At 45.8% G+C, this 22,144-nt stretch overlaps 1 protein-coding gene across 1 annotated transcript in view; it reads left to right on the plus strand.

Annotated features, from left to right (window-relative positions):
- The first annotated feature begins 362 nt into the window (after positions 1–362).
- CYTH3 (cytohesin 3) overlaps positions 363–22,144 on the plus strand; it is a 56,241-nt gene continuing 34,459 nt past the window's right edge. The window contains 1 exon segment of the mRNA XM_026687359.2: positions 363–588. Coding sequence (XP_026543144.2) covers positions 543–588 — 46 coding nt within the window. The 5' untranslated portion in view covers positions 363–542.

Raw genomic sequence — 22,144 nt, forward strand, 5'->3', positions numbered from 1 at the left:
AATGGTGTAGGGTCTCCTGCTTGGGCAGGGGGTTGGACTAGATGACCTACACGGTCCCTTCCAACTCTGATGATCTGTTAAGTCGTGGATCGACTTCCACAATACACACACCATAGCAGGGCACGACCACCGGTTCGGGGAGTGTATGCTTTGCAGGGGTTGGTTGGCAGAGGTGCCCCTGAATGGGTCTTTCTCTCCTCCTCCCCCCCTCCCCCGTCCCCCTGCCCTGCCCTCCCCCTCGCCTGGCCGGAGCAAAGCAGCCGTAGCGCAGCGCAGGCGGGGCAGAAGGAGCCGGGGGAGAGGCGAGGCATCGTCCGCCCATTTCCCGCGGAGGTTGCACCGGGTCTAGATGAGCCGGGCGGGCCGAGCCAGCGGCGCCTGGAAACAGCTGCAACAGCTGCATTAGCAGCGGCGGCGGCGGCGGCGTTTTTGCAAGCAAGGCGGCCGCGGAGCGTCCCGGCCGAGCCGAGTTGCTGTTGTTGTGCTGCTGCTGCTGCTGCTACACCGGGGTTGCTCCGGGGTGGGCGACGCTGCTCCCCACCATGGACGAAAACGGAGGAGGAGGAGGAGGCGGCGGCGGGGGAAGCGGTGAGCCAGCAAGGCCGGCCGAGGCTGGCGCTGCATCCGAGCCGCTCCGGGCGAGAGGGAGCTGGGCAAAGGGGTTCAGATAGAGGGGTTGTTGTTGTTGTTGTTGTTGTTGTTTTCTCTCCCCCTCCTTCCAACTCCATCCCGCGCCGGGGTCGGACGAGGGTGCCTCTGAGCGCCTGCAGAGGGGCACCCCAAGATTTCTAGTCGGGCATTTTTAGTGGGCGCCTTTTTGGGGGAGAGGGGGCTGGGGGGGGGAGAGCCGCAGATGGAGGAGTTTTCTCCCCCTTCCATCTCTGTCCCGTGCCGGGGTCGGACAGGAGTGCCTCTGAGCGCGTGCAGAGGGGCACCCCAAGATTTCAAATCGAGCCTTTTTTGGGCGCGCCTTTTTGAGGGGGGAAGGCTGGATTGGAAGGAGAAGCTGATGAGGGGGTTTCTTTGCCTCCGACAGTGCCTCTGAGCGCCTACAGAGAGGCACCCCAACATTTCACGTCGGGCACTCTTGAGGGGGGCGCCTTTTTGCGGGGAGGGGGCTGGGGAGGAGGGAGAAGCAGGTGAAGGGGGTTTGCCGCCTTCCGTCCCTTGCCCGGATCGGACGAGAGTGCCTCTGAGCACGTGCAGAGAGAGCTCTCCTAGATTTCACGCCGGGCATTCTTGGAATGGGAGGGGCGCTTTTGGGGGGCGGTTTCTGGGGAGGAGGGAGCCGGGCAAGGTAAAGTCCCGAGAAGGGGGCAGCAAGCGATTCTCCCTTCTCCCCCAGTTCGGGAGTCTGTTTTTTTGGGGGGAGGGGAGTCGTGAACACGCTTCGGTCGGTTCCCACGACCCGGCTTGGCACGGGAAGGAGAAAGACCAGGCAAAGCGTTTAGGATTGGGGTGTGTGTGTCTGTGTGTGATCCCCACGGTTGTGGGCTAGTGGAGGTGGATTCTCTTGTGGGACACACACACACACACGTGTGTGCAGACACACACACAGAGAGTGCCCGGCAAGTGTGTGGTTCAGCGTGTCCGAGGGGCGCGCCGCGGAGTGAATCGCCTGATCTCAGCAAAGTCGGAACCGGGCTGAGCTGAGTGACCTCTTTGGCCTTTTAGGGGCCAACTCTCTGTGCCAACCAGCCACTCTGTTCTGGGTCAAGGATGATGGGAGCTGGAGTCCAGAGTGGAAGCCCCGGGGCCCCTGGTCTCCTGTCGGGGTGGGTGGGTGGGGTGGATGAGTGCAGCTAAAGATAACCTGAGGGTTTTGCAAGCTTGCTTAATAATATTGGGAGCCAGCTATGAATAGTTGTGTGGAAAAGGAAGTGGTGATTTTAATGATGTTCTGTGCAGTTGGGTTTCTCTGCTGCGGTGGGTCTGAGCCTTAGATTTTAGACAACCCCCCCCCCTCCCTCAAATCCTGTTCTCACCCCCCCCCATGGGCTCTGCCCCCAACCCATCTTTCTTTCCATGGGCAAGGACGTGCAACGAGATTGCATGTTCTTTTTCTGTGTGTCAATTCTGTGCATGTGATTTCTGACGCTGGAGATTTTGATCTGGTGGCCTCGGTTGAACTGAATTGATTACTAAAAAACCTTCCCACCCACCCCTGGCTCCGAATTTCTGGTTCTGCTGCTTGGTTTGTAAAAGATCAGCTTCGTTTTTGCAGCTTTCTTGATTTCAATAAACCAGCATTGGGAAGGGGGGGGGGAAAAAAAGGAAAATAACCAGGCCTTTTCCTCTTGGCATTCCTTCTTCTGTTGGCTGACCACGATTAGAGATAAATTGCTGTTTTTGGCCTTTGTTCTCCTGAATGGCCAGAGTTGCAATCGCTGCAGTTTCAGTCCAGTTTCACATTAAACCAGAAAAAAACACACACATCCGCCTCTGAATTAATAGGCCGATGTGTTAAAGAACAACCTTTCCCTGGATTTGCCCAACAATCTAAAGCCCCAACCTTCCTTCAATCTGCGTAAATCATCAAAGCCTGCTGATCCGTATTTTGGGGTTCCGATCTGGGTTTTGTTTTTTTGTTTTTAGTTCCACACTGAGAATATAAACATCTGTAGCCCAGCACATCTGGAGAAGCAGAGATGCCTGGATCAATTTCTGGGGAAGTTGGGTTTTGTGGCAAAAACGTAATGAAGCTGTCTTTGCTTGCCTATCTGGGCAGAAATGTCCCTAAACCTGTTGCAAGCAAGGGATGTCCCCAAGGCTTGGTCAAAAGAGACAAGAGGTCAATGGCTGCTTGAAAGAATTAGTTTGGTCTAAGGCTCCAGGCTAGAAACCAGGTGATGGTGAATTCTAGTCCTGTCTTTGGTTGGAAAGCTGGCTGGGTGACCTTGGGCTAGTCACCGGGAGACAGTGAGTTCTAGTCCCTCCTTAGGCATGAAAGATGTCTGGGTGACTTTGGGTCACTCACTGGGAGACAGTGAGTTCTAGTCTTGCTTTAGGCATGAAAGCCAGTTGGGTGACTTTGCACCAATCACCAGGAGATGGAGAGTTCTAGTCCTGCATGAAAGCCAGTTGATGTGACTTTGGGTCACTCACTGGGAGACAGTGAGTTCTAGTCCTATCTTAGGCATGAAAGCCAGTTGGGTGACTTTGCACCAATCACCAGGAGATGGAGAGTTCTAGTCCTGCATGAAAGCCAGTTGATGTGACTTTGGGTCACTCACTGGGAGACAGTGAGTTCTAGTCCTATCTTAGGCATGAAAGCCAGTTGGGTGACTTTGCACCAATCACCAGGAGATGGAGAGTTCTAGTCCTGCATGAAAGCCAGTTGATGTGACTTTGGGTCACTCACTGGGAGACAGTGAGTTCTAGTCCTGCCTTAGGCATGAAAGCCAGTTGGGTGACTTTGCACCAATCACCAGGAGATGGAGCGTTCTAGTCCCGCCTTAGGCATGAAAGCCAGTTGGGTGACTTTGCACCAATCACCAGGAGATGGAGAGTTCTAGTCCTGCATGAAAGCCAGTTGATGTGACTTTGGGTCACGGGAGACAGTGAGTTCTAGTCCTATCTTAGGCATGAAAGCCAGTTGGGTGACTTTGCACCAATCACCAGGAGATGGAGAGTTCTAGTCCTGCATGAAAGCCAGCTGATGTGACTTTGGGTCACTCACTGGGAGACAGTGAGTTCTAGTCTTGCCTTAGGCATGAAAGCCAGTTGGGTGACTTTGCACCAATCACCAGGAGATGGAGAGTTCTAGTCCTGCATGAAAGCCAGTTGATGTGACTTTTGGGTCACTCACTGGGGAGACAGTGAGTTCTAGTCCTATCTTAGGCATGAAAGCCAGTTGGGTGACTTTGCACCAATCACCAGGAGATGGAGAGTTCTAGTCCTGCATGAAAGCCAGTTGATGTGACTTTGGGTCACTCACTGGGAGACAGTGAGTTCTAGTCCTATCTTAGGCATGAAAGCCAGTTGGGTGACTTTGCACCAATCACCAGGAGATGGAGAGTTCTAGTCCTGCATGAAAGCCAGTTGATGTGACTTTGGGTCACTCACTGGGAGACAGTGAGTTCTAGTCCTGCCTTAGGCATGAAAGCCAGTTGGGTGACTTTGCACCAATCACCAGGAGATGGAGCGTTCTAGTCCCGCCTTAGGCATGAAAGCCAGTTGGGTGACTTTGCACCAATCACCAGGAGATGGAGAGTTCTAGTCCTGCATGAAAGCCAGTTGATGTGACTTTGGGTCACGGGAGACAGTGAGTTCTAGTCCTATCTTAGGCATGAAAGCCAGTTGGGTGACTTTGCACCAATCACCAGGAGATGGAGAGTTCTAGTCCTGAATGAAAGCCAGCTGATGTGACTTTGGGTCACTCACTGGGAGACAGTGAGTTCTAGTCCCGCCTTAGGCATGAAAGCCAGTTGGGTGACTTTGCACCAATCACCAGGAGATGGAGAGTTCTAGTCCAGGCATGAAAGCCAGTTGGGTGACTTTGCGCCAATCACCAGGAGATGGAGAGTTCTAGTCCAGGCATGAAAGCCAGTTGGGTGACTTGGCCAATCACCAGGAGATGGAGAGTTCTAGTCCAGGCATGAAAGCCAGTTGGGTGACTTTGCACCAATCACCAGGAGATGGAGCGTTCTAGTCCCGCCTTAGGCATGAAAGCCAGTTGGGTGACTTTGCACCAATCACCAGGAGATGGAGAGTTCTAGTCCAGGCATGAAAGCCAACTGATGTGACTTTGGACCAATCACGAGGAGACTGTGAGTTCTAGTCCCGCCTTAGGCATGAAAGCCAGCTGGGTGAAGTTGGGTCAGACTCTCAACTCAATCCAACCTTACAAGGTTGTCATAGTAGGAAAAATAGGAGGAAGAGGGAGTACTAGACGTGGTTTCTGCCCCGTGTTGTTTATACAAATACATAAATAAAATAAAATTCAAGCCCACCCACCCTGCCTTCCCTCGCCTCCCTTTTGAATGTCAATATTTCCATTCCACGCTCGCTTTCCCGTGCCTTTGGTTTCCTATACATTCCAGTTGTTCACCACCCATTCATTTCCCCCCTTTCCCATTAACTTTCTTCAGACGGGATGGGCTGAAGATCCCTTTCCAGACTCTTCTTGCTATAAAGCACCGACTTGTTGGAAGAAATGGGACTTTCTGGAGTAGTAGAAGGGAGTCCTTTGGGCAAATCCCAGCTGGTCCGATTGGGGTTTCTCCTCCATTCAGTGGGGAAGACAATCAAGAGTTTGTTTTCTACGCTGTAATATAAATTATGGGTTTTCCTTCCCCGCTTGCACTGTGTTTCCCCCTGAAAGGTCAACTGTTTCTGAAAAGAAGAAGAAAAAATGAAAGCTTAGTTGTGTTGAGGGTTGGAAAAAGTAATGAATGAATGCTTGATTAGGCCTGGATATAAAGATCCTATAGAAAGGGAGAAAGATGGTTAGAAGGCCATCATCGGGGCTAGCTGGAGACAGAGGTTTGTGCTTTCGTACAATTCAATTCGTGCTGTTGGTATTAATGCCAACCATAAATGGTTGTTTCTTGTTTTGGGACATAGAGCAACCATTGTCTACTACTACCACTACTACTACTATCACCACCACCTCCTCCTCATTCCCCTTCTCATTCTTCTTCTTCTTCTTCTTCTTCTTCTTCTTCTTCTTCTTCTTCTTCTTCTTCTTCTTTCTTCTGGTTGCTGGTTGCTGGTTGGATGTGCCCAAAACATTGTTGCTTTTGACATCACCAATCATTGTTCCAGTTTGTCCATCTTACTAAGTTAGCAGGGGTCTTCAAACTTGACAGTTTTAAGACTTGTGGACTTCAACTCCCAGAATTCCTCCTCCAGTCCTGTTAGCTCAGGAATTCTGGGAGTCAAAGTCCACAAGTCTTAAACTTGCCAAGTTTGAAGACGCTTGTTCTTTTATTTAATCATGTTTCAATAGGCCAATTATGTGGCGGGTTAAGCCAATTATATCCTCATCGGAAAATCCTTGCTGCTGTCAATACATGCAAATATGTGTGTGTGTGTGTGTGTGTGTGTGTGTGTGTGTGCGTGCAGGTCTTGGCGTGTTCGGGTCTTTTCCCGTGTAAGATTGAGAGCATCTTGGCAATGTTTTGACGAGGTCCCACTCGCCATCTTCAGGCTGGCGCTTTCGGCTTCGTGCTTGTTTGCTCACACATGCACGAAGCTGAAAGCACCATCCTGAAGGTGGCAAGTGGGACCTCGTCAAAACGTTGTCAAGTTGCTCTCGATCTTACACGGGAAAAGACCCGAACACGCCAACACCTGCATACCTGTACCCGTGAAAATCTACAAAAACATGTATGTATGTATGTATGTATGTATGTATGTATACATCTCTCTCTCCCTCCCTCTCATATGGCCCTCTGGCATTATACCCGACAAAAATATAGATTTAAATGCACAGACCTAAAAGGCCTTTAAAATGGGCACGATAGAGAGGTATGCATTGAGCCTTGGCTTTTGTTCAGTGAAGTGGCATGACTGGGTTCATTGGGATGTGGATATGCCACATCCGTCCATCATTGCCAAGAGGCGGATGAGTAATGGAGGCTGTGTGAGGGCGGGCATCCCCGCGCAAGAAACCCAGTTCTGAAACTTAGTAGTGGGTGTGGTGCGTGCGTTTATCTCGAGCAGAAGAGGAAAACTATGCAGGCACGAATCAAAGGCATGCAGCAAGCTGTCTATAAACAAACAGGGCTGCCATAATTATCTCCCGCAGGATCTATTTCCCCCAGCTGTTCAGACAGCTGCAGATAGGAAATACTGTAGATGCGTTGCAAAAAGAAAAAAGCAGCAGCAGCAGCAGCAGCAAAAAACCAAACCACTGTTGCTCTAAGCCTTTTTTTTTTGTCAGCTACCAAACTGGAGGACCAAAGAGGGGAATAGAAAAAAAAAAAGACCGAATTAGCAATGACAGCAATGAAGCTTTCTATATTTAAAATACTAGCTCGATACCCTTGCTTCATTACGAAACTATGTGGTCAGGCTTAGTTTTGGGGAGGAAAATAAGTGGGGGAGAAATTCTTCCTCTGACTACCAGCATCCATTGGTATTCATCTGGCTAGCATCCTGTCAGTGTGTGAGAGTTGAGGGCTGTTTGGAAAGTGAAACAGTATTCGCTGTGTGAGCAAGAAGGAGACAGCAAGGAGCCTGGGCATGGCTTAGCTCAACTGTTCTGTACTAAAAAGCTGCTTGGTGCTGAGAAACTGAAACTGAAACTTCTCTGCTTGTGTTTTGCCTTTGGAAGAGATTTCTTTTCAGGTGGGGAGGGGGAGTAGAACTCCTTAGCATCAGAGCGTGTTAATAATAATAATATAGGAAGTACTAATGCTCTGATGGTCATTTCAAAAAAAACCTTTCTTAGTGAGCACCGAGAAGCCAAGAGGAACATACGTGCCCAATTTCAAGTTTGTAGGCTTTACGGTTCTGGAGATTTTGTGATGATGCTTGAATGGCATTTCGCTTATATATATATATAGACACACACACACACACACACACACACACACACACAGATTTCTGTAGATGGCACGCTCTGGATTGGAAAATAAGCACAGGGTTGATTTTATAACGCAGCTTGCTTAGTTGAAACCCAGAATGTGGGACTGTGGGAAAATGGTTCACCTCTCTTAATACAAACTGAGTTTTCACAACAGGCTGAAAAAGGTAGACGGTATCTCCCTTGGGGATGTGATCCGCAGCATTCTTTGCCTCCTCGCTCTGGTGGGTTGGGTAGATGTGACTGGCAAGAAATAACCTGGTCCCTCAGATAACCTGATCCCAAGCCATGGAGGCTTTTAAAGGTGACAACCAGCATCTCGAATTGCACCTGGAGAAATTGTTCCTTTCGGTGTGAGAAAATCCACCAGTAAAATATTCATGGAGCCATGGGTTGTTTACCTTTAACATCCTTGATGGAAACATCTAGAGAAGTTCCTCAGATGACATGTTGCCTGAGACTGAAGATGCTACAGGAAAAGCCGAAGTAGAAGTGAGATATTTTTTTTGTCTCACCCTTCTGAAGTGTTGCCGAATAAGCCTCTTGATGTGGTTTCCTTTTATTTTCACAGTTCTAATGTGCTCACACACATATATCCACACTTTTGATGTACTCCTCTCTACGTCTCTCTCTCTCTCTTCCTTTGTAAGGGTGTCCTTTCATTTTATGGAGCAGCGATCCTTGAATTTCATGATGGTGATAGGATTTTATAGTTTCAAGGCAGGGGAAAATTGAGCTGCGTTTCTGCTGCAGCTCCATCAAAGGACATCAAAATTCCAGAAGTTCCTCATATCTTCTTTTGGACACAGAGAAGTTTCCCAATTCAGGGCTTTTCCAGCTAAGAACTGTAGAAATAACCCATGAATAGGGAAGATCTCCCTGCGTCCAAAAACAAGACAGAGGAACAACTGGAAGTTTTCTGTCCTTCAATGGAGCTACAGAAGAAGTGCTACCCGCAGCTTACTTTCTCAGTTAGGGTAAAAAATGAACAGAACAGAATAACAGAGTTGGAAGGGACCTTGGAGGTCTTCTAGTCCACCCCTCCTGCTCAGGCAGGAAACCCAAATGGTTATCCAACCTCTTCTTAAAAATCTCCAACATTGGAGCGTCCAAAACATGTGGAGGGAAAGAAGTTTCTTTGGGGCCATGGGTGTCTGTCGTTAGCAGCCTTGATGGAAACATTTAAAGATGCTTTCTTAGATAAAATGCCACCCAAGACTGAAGATGCTACAGGAGAAGCAGAAGGGGAAGCGAGAGAAGTAATTGTCCTCACTGTTAGGAAGTTTTTCCTTAAGTATTTCAGAAGTATTTCACCAGAAGAGTCCTCCACTCCTCTGCTCGCAACGTAATACCCTACTACACCACCAGGCTTGAAATGTTGGGCTTGGATAACCTTAAACTATGCTGCCTACAGTTGGATTTAAGTGTAGTACAAAAAAATTATCTGCTACAATGTCCTACCAGTCAATGACTACTGCAGCTTCAGCCACAACAATACAAGAGCACACAACAGATACAAACTCAATGTCAACCGCTCCAAACTTGATTGCAGAAAGTACGACTTCAGCAAACGAGTGCTCAACGCCTGGAATGCACTACCTGACTCTGTTGTTACATCCTCTAAAGTCCACTCCTTTAACCTTAAACTATCCACTACTGACCTCACCCCATTCCTAAGAGGTCTGTAAGGGGCGTGCATAAGTGCCCCATTGTTCCTACCACCCCTGTCCTATTGTTTCCATTTATTCGAACCTATTTCCTGTATTCATACTCATGTTTATACTTACTCCTATTATCTTGTAAGCGATTGACAAATCAAATAAATAAATAAAATAAAAAAATAAAAGAAGGAAGGAAAGAAGGAAGGGGGAAGGAAGGAGAACAGGGAAGGGGAAGGAAGGAAGGAAGGAAGGAAAGAAAGAAGGAAGGAAGGGAGGAAGGAAGGAAAGAAAGAAAAGAATGGAGGGAGGAGAGAAAGGAAGGGAGAGAATACCCATTCCTAAGGGGCATACATAAGTGCACCATTGTGCCTACTGTCCCTGGCCTTTTTTTTTTTTTGCTTGGAAGGATGGTTTAATAGTGAAGCAGAACCAATAAGCAGGTGTGATTCTGGGTAGCTGACCACATGGAGTAGAGGGATATATATATATGGGGCTCCAGCTAACCTTTTATAATCACGTTTTTTTTATTTCAATCTACACATACACAACATTATATTAACAGTGTGGCATCAATATATCATACATTTTAGTACAGGAAAAATTAATAATACCAATCATATCTCTCAATACACATATTTACATTAAATCATAATCCTTCATTGCTTATTTCTACTGTCCCTGTCCTATTGTCCCCATTTATTCATACCTATTGTCTGTATTGTTACTCATGTTTATACTTATACCTATTATCTTGCAAGCGATTGACAAATCAAATCAAATCAATAGATAAAAATAATTCCAGGTTGCTTCTCTCCTTGATTAGTTTCCATCCTTTGGAGGTTTAATTCTTTCCTTCTCGGGCCTTTCCTAATTCTTTCCTAATCCCTGCCTTTTTTACTCAAGACACTTGAGCTGACAGATGCTCCGTCAAGCGAAAGATGGCTTGGCAGGGCTGTGTTTCCCTTTTTCTTGGCAACCGACGCACGAGAAAGCCATGAGCATGTTGCTTTTTTGTATTCTCTCATGCTGCTCCTTGGAGATTTTACCCGAAGAAGGAAACACAACTCAACCTGTTCGGTTGCTATGAAGGACGAAAACTCGTATTTAGGTCTGGAGTGAATATCTGGGTTGGGTTTCTTCAATTTCCTTTTGGAGGTTCGTGAAACCTTGTGGTGGGAGCATCAGTGCAATTTGGTACAATGCAAACGTGGAGGAACTGGGCATGGCTAGTCCTGATAGCAGTGTTCCAATATTTGAGGGGCTGCCATAGAGAGGAGGAAGGGGTCAAGCTATTTTCCAAGGCACCCCAAAGGCCAGACAAGGAATAATGGATGGAAACTGAAAAAGGCGAGATTCAACCTGGAAATAAGGAGAAACTTTCTGACAGTAAGAACAATCAACCAATGGAACAGAAGTTGCCTTCGGAAGTTATGGGAGCTTCATCCTTGGAGGCTTTCGAGAAGAGACTGCACTGCCTTCTGTCAGAAATGGTGTAGGGTCTCTTGCTTGGGCAGGGGGGTTAGACTAGATGACCTCCAAGGTCCCTTCCAATTCTTATTTTGTTCTGTTTGAGATATCTGACTAGACAACTACGCTAGAAAGAGTGCAGAGAAGAGCAACCAGGATGATTAGGGGACTGGAGACTAAAACATACGATGAACGGTTGCAGGAACTGGGCCTGGCTAGTCTAGGGAAGAGAAGGACCAGGGGAGATAGGATAATAGGATAATATTTGAGGGGTTGCCACAGAGAGGAAGGGGTCAAGCTATTTTACAAGGCACCCGAAGACCAGACAAGGAATAAGGGATGGAAACTGAACAAGGAGTGAGATTCAACCTGGAAATAAGGAGAAACTTTCTGACAGTGAGAACAATCAACCCATGGAACAGAAGTTGCCTTCGGAAGTTGTGTGAGCTTCATCCCTGGAGGCTTTCAAGAAGAGACTGGACTGCCATCTGTCAAAAATGGTGTAGGGTCTCCTGCTTGGGTGGGTGGGGGGTTTGGACTAGATGACTTACAAGGTCTCTTCCAACTCTACAAATAGTCTCCTTTGTAAGCCAAGACCTACCTATAATATGTAGGAACGTTGACCTAAGCATAAGGGGCGGAAACGTGTTTTTAAACTCCAGAACCATGAGGTAACACTGGGAAGTGGCTCAGACAGACGCCTCCCTAATGGAGTAGCAATACATATTAAAAAGGAAAGGAGATGCAAGACAATCACGAGAGCAAAATTCTGTTTTTATAGCCAGTCTCAATCAAAGTGGTTTAAGCTTTCCCGCGGAGTTGATTTCCTGGTAGGGTCTACTTTAGTGGGGCTGACCCACATTTTTTCCACCCATGCATCGAGAATAAATAAACTTTGTATTATTTGCAGGTGTTTGTTTGGCATGCACACACGCAATGCATGCCTACAAGGACATCACAAGGACACTTGGGCAAGGCCGAGTTAATACAGTTTTTTTTCCACCGGGTTGCAAACCTGTAGGGAAAAATACAGGGAGTAGTACGATGACCGTTCAGCCCGAGATTTTTGTGGCTAAGCGAGACGTTGGTGAAGTGAATTTTGCCCCGTTTTTACGACCTTTTCTGCCCCACTCTTAAGCGAATCACTGCCATTGTTCAATTAGTATTACGGTCGTTAAGTGAGCCTGGCTTCTCCATTCCACTTTGCTTGTCAGAAGGTTGCAAAAGGGGATCGGACGCTGCAACCGTCATAACTGTGAGTCAGTTGCCAAGCCTCCAGATTTTGATCACGTGAAGGTGGGGAGGCTCCAACAGTCGTAAGTGTGAAAAATGGTCGTAAGTCCCTTTTTTCAGTGCTGTTGTAACTTGGATCAGTCACTAAATGAGTTGTTGTAAGAGGAGAACTATTTGTAAGTGGGTGTGATCCTTGCTTAGAACATAGAAAACGCCCCTTTTTTCTGAGTGGGAATCTACTAGCACATTAACATTTAATCTTATTTTATTGCTTTTATCTGGTGGATGTCAGAATGTAGATTTTTGCCCTTATCTTGTTCCATGGGATCAGCTTTTAATCATTTTATTAACCAATGTTTAATGAGCATTTCTTGGAGTGTAGCTTAGAATGTGTGTTTCTGCAGGGAGGATAATCACAAATGTTTTTCCCCCCCTTTTTACTGGTTTGGGGTTTCTTTTATGTTTGTATTTTTGACGTGTAGTTTCCATGTTGCATTTTCTTGATTTGTTTGTCATTCTCAAGGCTTAAAATACGTCCTCACAACAAACCCATTTGAATTTGACTAATAACGGGAGTGCAGTTTTTTAAAGACACTTTCCCACTTCTGCTCAGCTCTTGACACTTTTCTGGAAGGGTCCCCTGCAAATATTTTGAACACCCGGAACATTATAGAGCAGGGAATATTGCAGGAAAATACCTCTGCGCCTTTACGTCTATGGCTTGAATTTTCAGAATGTGGATGTAAATATTTTGTAGCCGTAGCCTTATTGACTAAAGGTTTTCTTAATCGAAAGCAAATATTCTTAGGGGGTCTTTTTAGTCTCCTGCTGGCTCTTTTGAACGCAATTCTTTCTATAATTAAATATATCAGCTGTTTAGTTTCTCAGTCTCAACCCTGATAGTTTTAAAGCTCAGGCTAAAAAAGTGTAGCTAGTTGAGATGATTTTTGCATCCAGAATGCAAGAAACACTCCTTATTAAATTTAGCATGCAAGGAGAAATGTGAGTGCTTTGAAAACTCTTGGAGTGTCCGGTTATATAGATTAATCTTGCCCTGGCTCTTATCGGAAAAAATATCTGTAATTTATCCCTTTGATTAATTACACAGAAGACCATGGACTTCCTGCCTGCATTTTCACAAGAAGCTTCGTACTCCCCTTTAACTTATTGTTAGTGCTTTTTAACCTCTCAGTCCTTGCGTTCAGTGCTTAGTTCAGGGATCATAAATAATGTATATTTTTAGCTTTTCGAGGTTTCCAGACCCCCCCCCCCCAAATGTCAGAGAGTTGCAGAAGTATCCAAGAATGGAGAGGAAATATGATTTGGACGGTTCAACTCTATTGAGAGTTTTTGGCTGCCCCGTTAAGCCTCCGGAAGAGATTCACTTTAAACATTTTCTGGCTCTGTGAAAAGCGTCTTGTCTCACATTCAACATGTAATCTCTGCAAACCACCATTAGCTGGATTCACACAACAGCCAAAGCCCAAATCAAACAACCAGAGGATGTGAATCCAGCCTTAGAAATGCTACATACGGGAGAGGTTCTCGGTTTATAACTCTCACGGAGCCCCAAACTGAGTCCAACTCACTTAAGGACCACTTAGCAACAAACTTCCAGTTGTAAGTCAAGAACTATCTCGCGGTTAGACGGACGTAGGCTTAGAATAACTTTATCATTGCTTCAAATGTACACTAATCGGCATACATTAAAATGAAATCACGGTGCTTGAAATAGATTAACAGCATTGGAAGGGACCTTGTGGGTCATCTAGTCCAACCCCCCACCTAAGCAGGAGACCCTGCACCATTTCTGATAGAGGGCAGTCCAATCCCTTCATGAAAGCCTCCAGGGATGAAGCTCCCACAACTTCTGAAGGCCACTTCTGTTCCATGAGTTGATTGTTCTCACTGTCAGTAAATTTCTCCTTATTTCCAGATTGAATCTCTCCTTGTTCAGTTTCCATCCATTATTCCTTGTCTGGCCTTCGGGTGCTTTGGAGAATAGCTTGACTCCCTCTACTTTGGGGCAGCCCCTGAGATATTGGAAGACTGCTATCATGTCATCCCATCCCTTCTTTTCCTTAAACTAGACATGTCTACTGTCTACCCATGGTTTGCTCGGGTGTACTTCCTTCCTTCCTTCCTTCCTTCCTTCCTTCCTTCCTTCCTTCCTTCCTTCCTTCCTTCCTTCCTTCCTTCCTTCCTTCCTTCCTTCCTTCCTTCATTTTGGAAAATAACTTGACTCCCTCCTTCTCTCTGTGGCAGCCCCTGAGATATTGGAAGACTGCTCTCATGTCACCCCATCCTTTTTTCCCTTAAACTAGACATGTCTTCTCTCTCTTTCTTTCTTTCTTTCTTTTATTTTCCTTCCTTCCTTCCTTCCTTCCTTCCTTCCTTCCTTCCTTCCTTCCTTCCTTCTTTATCTCTTTCTTTCTTCCTTCATTTCTTTCTTTCTTTCTTTCTTTCTTTCTTTCTTTCTTTCTTTCTTTCTTTCTTTCTTTCTTTCTTTCACTTTGGAAAATAGCCTGACCCCCCCTCCTTCTCTCTGTGGCAGCCCCTCAAATATTGGGAGGCTGCTATCCTGTCTCCCCTGGTCCTTCTCATCACTAGACTAGCCAGGCCCAGTTCCTGCAACCATTTGTCGTATGTTTCAGCCTCCAGCCTCCTCACCATCCTGGTTGCTCTTCTCTGCACTTGTTCTAGAGTGTCAACATCTTTTTTTATAGTGTGGTGACCAAAACTGGATGCAGTAGGTGTGGTCTTATTTTTGTGTGTGTGCTAGTTGTGTCTAGTTGCAGCCCCTGAATTCTCCTGCTGAAGTGGCAACACTTTGTGGGTCAAGAGGATAAGCCTTGGATGCTTCTGTTGGGCAAATCCAGGCGAGACTTCCTTTATCCCCTTCCACGCCATCTGGTAACCTTACATGTAAGTACTGCGCGTCTCAAAAATAGCTCTCCAAATATTGTTTATAGATCCGCTGCTGCAATGTAGGTTGAATCCAAGTGGATTGGAAAATACGCAGCTAGGCCTTCACATCTGTTAGGTATTTTCTCCTGAGCTTCTTTCTCTTGCTCTGAAATGAAACGTTCGGCGCAGAAAAAAAACCGTACATTGTCCCAGTTTTCTCTCCTTCCACTGGTACAAATTGTTCTGGAAGGTTCCAAACTCAGGAAAAACTTAGGCAAAGTTTAGATCCAATGGATTAAAGTTGAGAGTTAGTTCTCGGCTTATGACCACAATTGAACCCCAAATTTATACTGCTAACTTGAGACGTCGGTTCAATGAATTTTGCCCCCGATCCACAACAAGTCTTGCCCATCGTTGCTAAGTGAATTGCTGCAAGCGGTTAAATTAGTCGCATGATTGCTAAGTGCACCTGGCTTCCTCATTGACCTGCCTAGTCGGAAGATCGCAAAAGGGGATCCTGCGATCTCAGGACACTTCTAACCAGGGGTGGGATTCTACCAGTTCGCACCTATTCGCTAGAACCGGCTGTTAACATTCTAAGCAGTTTGGAGAAACGGTTGTTAGAAGAAATTACTGGGCTAATCCTGTAAGGAAGGCAGGAAGGAAACATTCTGGTGTTGCTTACAGAAACTGCCTCTCCGTTAACCCTTATTACATTCTTGACAGGACTAGACTTCCTGTATCAGGAACTTCTCTGGAGTTTTTTTCCCCTCCTTTGCTGGTACTTTGCTTGTGTGGAGTGACCATTCAAAGTTACAATGGCACTGAAAAAAGTGACTTATGACCATTTTTCACACTTACGACAGTTGCAGCATCCCCACAGTCATGAGAGGCCGGGTGAGGAGATGTGTGCCTCGATGTGAGTGATGTTGAGTTGGCCACGCCCAGCCAGTCGCATGACCACCAAGCCACGCCCACCAACTAAGCCATGCCCACAGAACCGGTTGTTAAAAAATTTGAATCCCACCCCTGACTGCAACCGTCATAAATATGAGTCAGTTGCATCTGAATTTTGATCAGGTGTCCATGGGGATGCTTCAGCAGGCGTAAAGTGTGAAAAATGGTTACAAGTCACTGTTTTCAGTGCCGTTGTAACCAGTGGTGATATTCAAATTGTTTTACTACAGGTTCTGTGGGCGTGGCTTGGTGGGCGTGGTGTGGCTTGGTAGGCGTGGCTTGGTGGGCATGGCAGGGGAAGGATACTGCAAAATCGCCATTTCCCTTCCCACCCCGCTCACCTGCTTTCCAGCTCCGTTCTCCTGTGCAGGGCAACCAAAGAAGACCCAGCCAATCAGCTGGGACTCGGGAGGCGGAGAATAGATGGGGCGGGGCCAGTTAGAGGCGGGATTTGGCTGTCCTCCAAACTACTCAAAAATTTCCGCTATTGGTTCTCCAGAACCTGTCAGAACTGGCTGAATACCACCCCTGGTTGTAACTTTGAATGGCCACTAAATGAACTGTTGCAAAACGAGGACTAGTTATAATCAAAGTTTAAATTGAGACAGCATCTGGGCCCCCCAAAACAGATCTTAATTACAATTGGAGACTGTGCAGAAGACACAAATCTTGGCTGTTTTTTTCCTCACCATTCATCGGATTCACCGGGTGGCCAAATACATTGGTGCCATTGATTGGCACCGCTGGTATTTGCTTCGCTTGGATTCGGGCATGTGTGAAGCTAGCACTTTGTGGCTTAGTCAATCAACTGTGGTTTAGTAAATGCCAATTTGGTGAGTTTGTCTGAGGGCGGCTCCTGGCTCAGTTCCTATGGCACGCTAAGCCAAACCCAACATACCACATCATTGGTCTGGGGCTCAACTTGGTCGTCTTGTCCTGAGAAAATGTCCAGCCATAGCAATTTTAAAGTAAACACTGAAGGAACTGGGGACATGTGATTGCAAAAGGCTGAGTTTTTATTTAACTTACACTAAACGGCTGACTCAGGCAGGCAAATTTTCTGCTTTGTAACAGTTCGGATGTCCCTTTGGTCAATTATTACTTTGCTCCATTTTTCATTTGGATGTCCCAGGGGACGTTTGTCTCAGGAATGCTTACATGACAGGAGAATTCTTGTTCCCATCTTGGAGAAGAGCAACAGATGGGTCAATATTTGACTTCCAAAATTTGAGGGGCTGCCACAAAGAAGAGGGGGAGGGGGTCAAGCTATTCTCCAAAGCAGGGGTTGCCAACCTTTTGGACCTCAGGGACCACCAAACTCATAATTTTAAATCCCGGGGACCACTAATATGAATTTTGACTCTCTCTCTCCCTCCCTCTCCCTCCCTCCCCCCTCCTCTCTCTCTCTCTCTCTCTCACACACACACACATGCAGGGGTAGGATTTACATTTCTTAACAACCAGATCTGTGGGTGTGGCCTAATTTGTGGGCGTGGCTTGGTGGTCATGTGACTTTCTGGGCATGGCTTGTATATAAATATTATAAATATTTATGTAAATATTTATGTAAAAAAGAGCAACTTTTACCCAAAATCAGGTAAAGCAGGCAGGCAGATTGAGTTGCGCACAGAATCACAGATTCATTCAGAGATCTATCTATCTGCCATCGGCTACCAGAGTCTGCACCGCTTCAGTCCTAAGGAAGGTTTGGCTCTGCTTAAAAGCAGAACCGAGGATCTAAAGATTAGCTAGAAAGCAAGAAATCCAACTGTTTCCTGCTTTCTAGCTAATCTAAATCTCCTGGGACAGCAGAATAGCTGATGGTCGGAAAAAGGAAAAATAGCAACTTAGCAGTTTGCTAAGCAAGGAGTGAGTGGGCAGGGATGGTTCCTGTGGACCATGTGAGCGACGCAAGCCTTGTGTTCCCACGCAGCCTGGATTAATTGCTTTGGGAGTGACATTTCTCTGCAGACCACCAAAATTTTCTTGCGGACCACCGATGGGCCGCGGCCTACTGATTGGTGACCGCTGCTCCAAAGCTCCTGAAGGCAGGACAAGAAGCAACGGATGGAAACTGATCAAGCAGAGATTCAATCTAGAAATAAGGAGATATTTCCTGACAGAATCAGTGGAACAACTTGCCTCCAGAAGTTGTACGTGCTCCATCACTGGAGGTTTTCAAAGAAGAGACTGGACAGCCATTTTTAATTTTCAATTCAGAATGTCAACTCATAAAACATTCCTAGGCCTGTTTTAGTCGTTCCCATTAAAAAAAAACGGGGAGGAAGGAAATATGGAAAAGCAGTACAGCAGTTTGAAAGTGAAAGTACATTCCAACTCTTATCTTTAAAAGATTGTGACTAAACTACCAGAGCTTTTGCCCGCGAATATGTTTAATTGGAGAACGTGAATGATGACACCCAGCCTGTGAAGGTGCTCAATTGGAGAATCTGATTTATGACACACCCAGGGGAGAGAGGGGAAACAGGGTCACAGGGGACTGTAAATGACGTGTGCAAGAGTTGGCTTCATACAGGGCAGTGCCAGTTTGTCGCCTCTAATGAATCCTTTGAATTTTTTTGAAGTTTGGCTCGAGGATCATGATTTAATTACAGCGATTGCTGGAATCCTGACACAGAATACAGTTGGAAGGGAGTGAGGATTGTATTAGGTTTCTGGGCTGCTACTGAATACTACTGGCTCATATTTAAGGGATCGTCTACTGGGACTCCAAGATCCTACTCACAGTTACTGGTTTTGAGCCAGGTGTGACCTAACCTGTACTCTTAACTTTGGTTTATCTTGCCTAGGTGTGTAAAACCTTGCTTTTCTCCACATTCAATTTCATTTGGTTGGACAGGGTCCATTGTTCAAATCTGTCAAGATCCTTTTGGATCCTGAACTTGTCTTCTGGGGTGTTGGCTATTCCGTGTTATGTTCCGCATTTTTTTATCCGGAATAGCGTAGGATCTCCTGCTTGAGCAAAGAGCTAAACTAGTGAAGCAAGTATTGTGTGAATTTCAGATCAGCAAGAAGTGTACCCTTGGGCACTATGGTGTGGGTATGTGTTATATCTTGTCTCCAAAGGGCGCCTTGGTGCTTACTGTTTCATAGCAACCTACCTAACAAAAGTCAGATTTCAACTGCTAATTGTGTGGAAATAGAAGGTGCGTTGACCAGCTAGGAAAATATAACGCCTCTGTGTGTCTGCTGGAGAAAGTTTATTTTGAAAGAGAATGGAGACTGCCCCAAAATCTGGAAGCTTTGCTTTTGCCTTCCTATTTCACTCAACATTTTTCTGAAAGCCTTGAGGAATTGAGGAATTTAATTCTCCTGTGGATGGGAAGATAGATCTGACTTGCTCGTGTGTTTATAGTATGAACAGAATAACAGAACGGAATATCAGAGTTGGAAAAGGCCTTCTATTTATTTATTTATTTATTTATTTATTTATTTATTTTATTTGATTTGCCAATTGTTTACAAGATAATAAGTATAAATGTATACATAGTCGTGAATACATGAAATGGGTACATATAAGAAAAATAAAAGAATAAGAGAAACAATAGGACAGGGACGGTAGGCACGTTGGTGCGCTTATGCACGCCCCCTAGTCCAACCCCTTGCTCAAGGAGGAAACCCTAAACCATTTCAGACAAATTGTTGTCCAATCTCTTCTTAAAATCCTCGAATGATGAAGCACTCATAACTTCTGGTGGCAAGAGTTCCACTGGTTAATTGTTCTCACTGTTAGGAAATTTCTCCGTAGTTCTAGGCTGGTTCTCTCCTTGAGTAGTTTCCATCCGTTGCTTCTTGTCCTGCCTTCTGGTGCTTTGGAGAATAAGTTGACCCCTTCTTCTTTGTGGCAGCCCCTCAAATATTGGAAGATGCTCTCCTATCCCCGTCTAGCCCTTCTTTTCATTTAACTAGACGTACCCAATTTCTGCAACCGTTCTTCATACGTTTTAGCCTCCAGTTCCCTATTCATCTTCGTTGCTCTTCTCCATTCCTTTGTATGGAATGAATTGTTGGGAGGAATTTCTATACTTTTTTTTTTTAAATTTCATTTTTTAAGATCAGATGCAAGGCACATGTGTATGTACAGGACTAAGGAGGAAAAAAAAAATGGCTGGGTCACATGTTGGAAAAAATAATTTATCATAATGTAGGTCAGATTTTCCCACTGCTTGCAAAGGCTCTTGAGCATAATAAACATTGCTTTCAATCATCTGGGAATAATACAGAATCCAGCTGTTGGGGGATTTTTTTTGTTTCATTTGTGAATGAGCTTGGTTTCGTGGCGGTCAAGTCTAACTCATTGTGTAAAAATTCTCAAGGAAGAGGGCAGGGTGGGAAAAAAAATGACACCATGTAAAAATATTCAAGGAAACGAAAACAGGAAATCTGTCCCTCCATTTCAGCCCTGTTTCTTTGGATGCCATATTGAAATCATTAAAAAAAAAAACCTCACAGTTAAAATCTTTCATTTGTTTTTTTTTTTCTTCCATGGTTGGTGTCTGCAAAATTTTATTTTTCCTTTCCGAATGAAATAAATAGTTGGGTCATTAAAAAAAACCCGACATGCTTTCCAGCTGAAATGCCTGTATTTTCCATTGAAACTTAGGCTTTTAGAGAAAGAGGGGAAAAAATATTGTGTTTTTAAAGGAGAAAATGCCTTGATGGATGGACTAACCATAGGTCTCTACCTGAGGTGCAGGGGACCGGTGGCTCTCATGACATCAATGAACTACAAATCCCAGCATCCCCTGCCATTGACCAGAGAGGCTGGGACTCTTGGGAATTGTAATGCTCAATCCCTGGAAGGCTCCGGAGATTCACAATTGTTAGAGTCTTCGCCACCAAATAGAAATAAAAGAAGAAAAGGAAGGAAAATCCTGCAATTGACTGATGAGCAGGGGGGAAAAACAGACCTTCAAAAGGACGTAAACGTCCTTTAGAAGGTCCAGAAAATGACTCTGAGATTCTATTTGCAGTGTGATTGAATCATCAGACTTGCTCTTTCCAAACAGGGCACTTGAAGATTGGACAAATGAAGAAGTTAATGAAGTTGGCAGCGTGCAATTTAAGGGCTGTATCTTTTCCAGCATCCTAGAAGAGAGATCCTGGCCCAACCAGAGAAAACCTATCCCCAGGAAGCATCTAAGTAGTCTTAATGACCAAATACTGTCCATCTTTCCGATCCTTCTGCTTTTAAGGTCCTAAAGTGGCAATATTCTTATATGTGCATAATGCCACGGCGGTTCAGAGGCTGCGTTAGCATAGCAGTTAATAATATGTATCCGGGGACTATAATTAGGTGTTGCCGTATCATCTAATGATGTCTAATTATAGCATTGGCACATTCCATCCGCCATGGTGCCATCAAAATCACTTGCCCTGCTCTGAATTCATTCCTCTGGCTGGGATTCTAATAGAAGCCGGGCTCCGTACGAAGATATTACATATGGGCCACAGTTTAGACAGGCAGCCCTCAACGTACGACCACAATTGAGCTCCAAATTCATTGTCATGCCCTTGTTGGAGTCTGATTCTGAGGGGAAGATTGAGCAGCTGACAGGGAGTGGGAGTGTGGCTCCAGTGGCTGTGGAAGAAACTGGGGAAGGGCACAGTCCGGCTGGGCATTTAGAGGAAGACCCAGGGCCATCCCCTCTTCATCCTAAAGCACACAGGGAGAAATGGATAAGGGAGCAACATGGCTTATGGGAGAGAAAAGGGCCCTGATCCCTTTCATTAGTTGCAGCTGGGAGAACAGGATATAAGTGGGGCGTTTGCACATGGCTCCTTCCTGGAAGCAAAGCATGCATTATCTTGGTCGAGGCTTATCTGGGTTTTGGCATCCTCCCAACTGTGGTTGCTGCATTATCCTTTGGAACAGTGGTGGGATTCAAATTTTTTTACTGCCGGTTCTGTGGGTGTGGCTTGGCAGGCGTGGCAGGGGAAGGATACTGTAAAATCTCCATTCCCACCCCATTCCAGGGGGAAGGTTACCACCAGTTCTCCGAATTACTCAAAATTTCTGCTACCGGTTCTCCAGAACTGGTCAGAACCTGCTGAATACCACCTCTAGTCCTGTTCCTTCACGCCCGACACGGGTGCCCAGTACAAACCATGATGTAGCTGTGTGTGCCACAAGGTCCAATGATGGGTTGTTTCATTTCCAAACTGGCATCAGGATATACAGTGTCCATATTTGTTCCCTCTTTCTTCCCTGGCAGGAGATCTGACGATATGTTCTCTCTCCAGTTGAAAAGCAGAAGGTGAAAAAACATGTTGGTTCTGTTTCTAAAACAGAAGAGAATCGAAACCTTGGTTTCCCCTGAGTTGCTAGGAGCCAGATTTCCCCCCGCCCCCGCCCCCCCTTGTTTGC

The sequence above is a fragment of the Notechis scutatus genome, chromosome 12 (assembly GCF_049901735.1).
Source record: "Notechis scutatus isolate UNSWTSFEM ecotype Mainland chromosome 12, rNotScu1.2, whole genome shotgun sequence".
NCBI lineage: Eukaryota > Metazoa > Chordata > Lepidosauria > Squamata > Elapidae > Notechis > Notechis scutatus.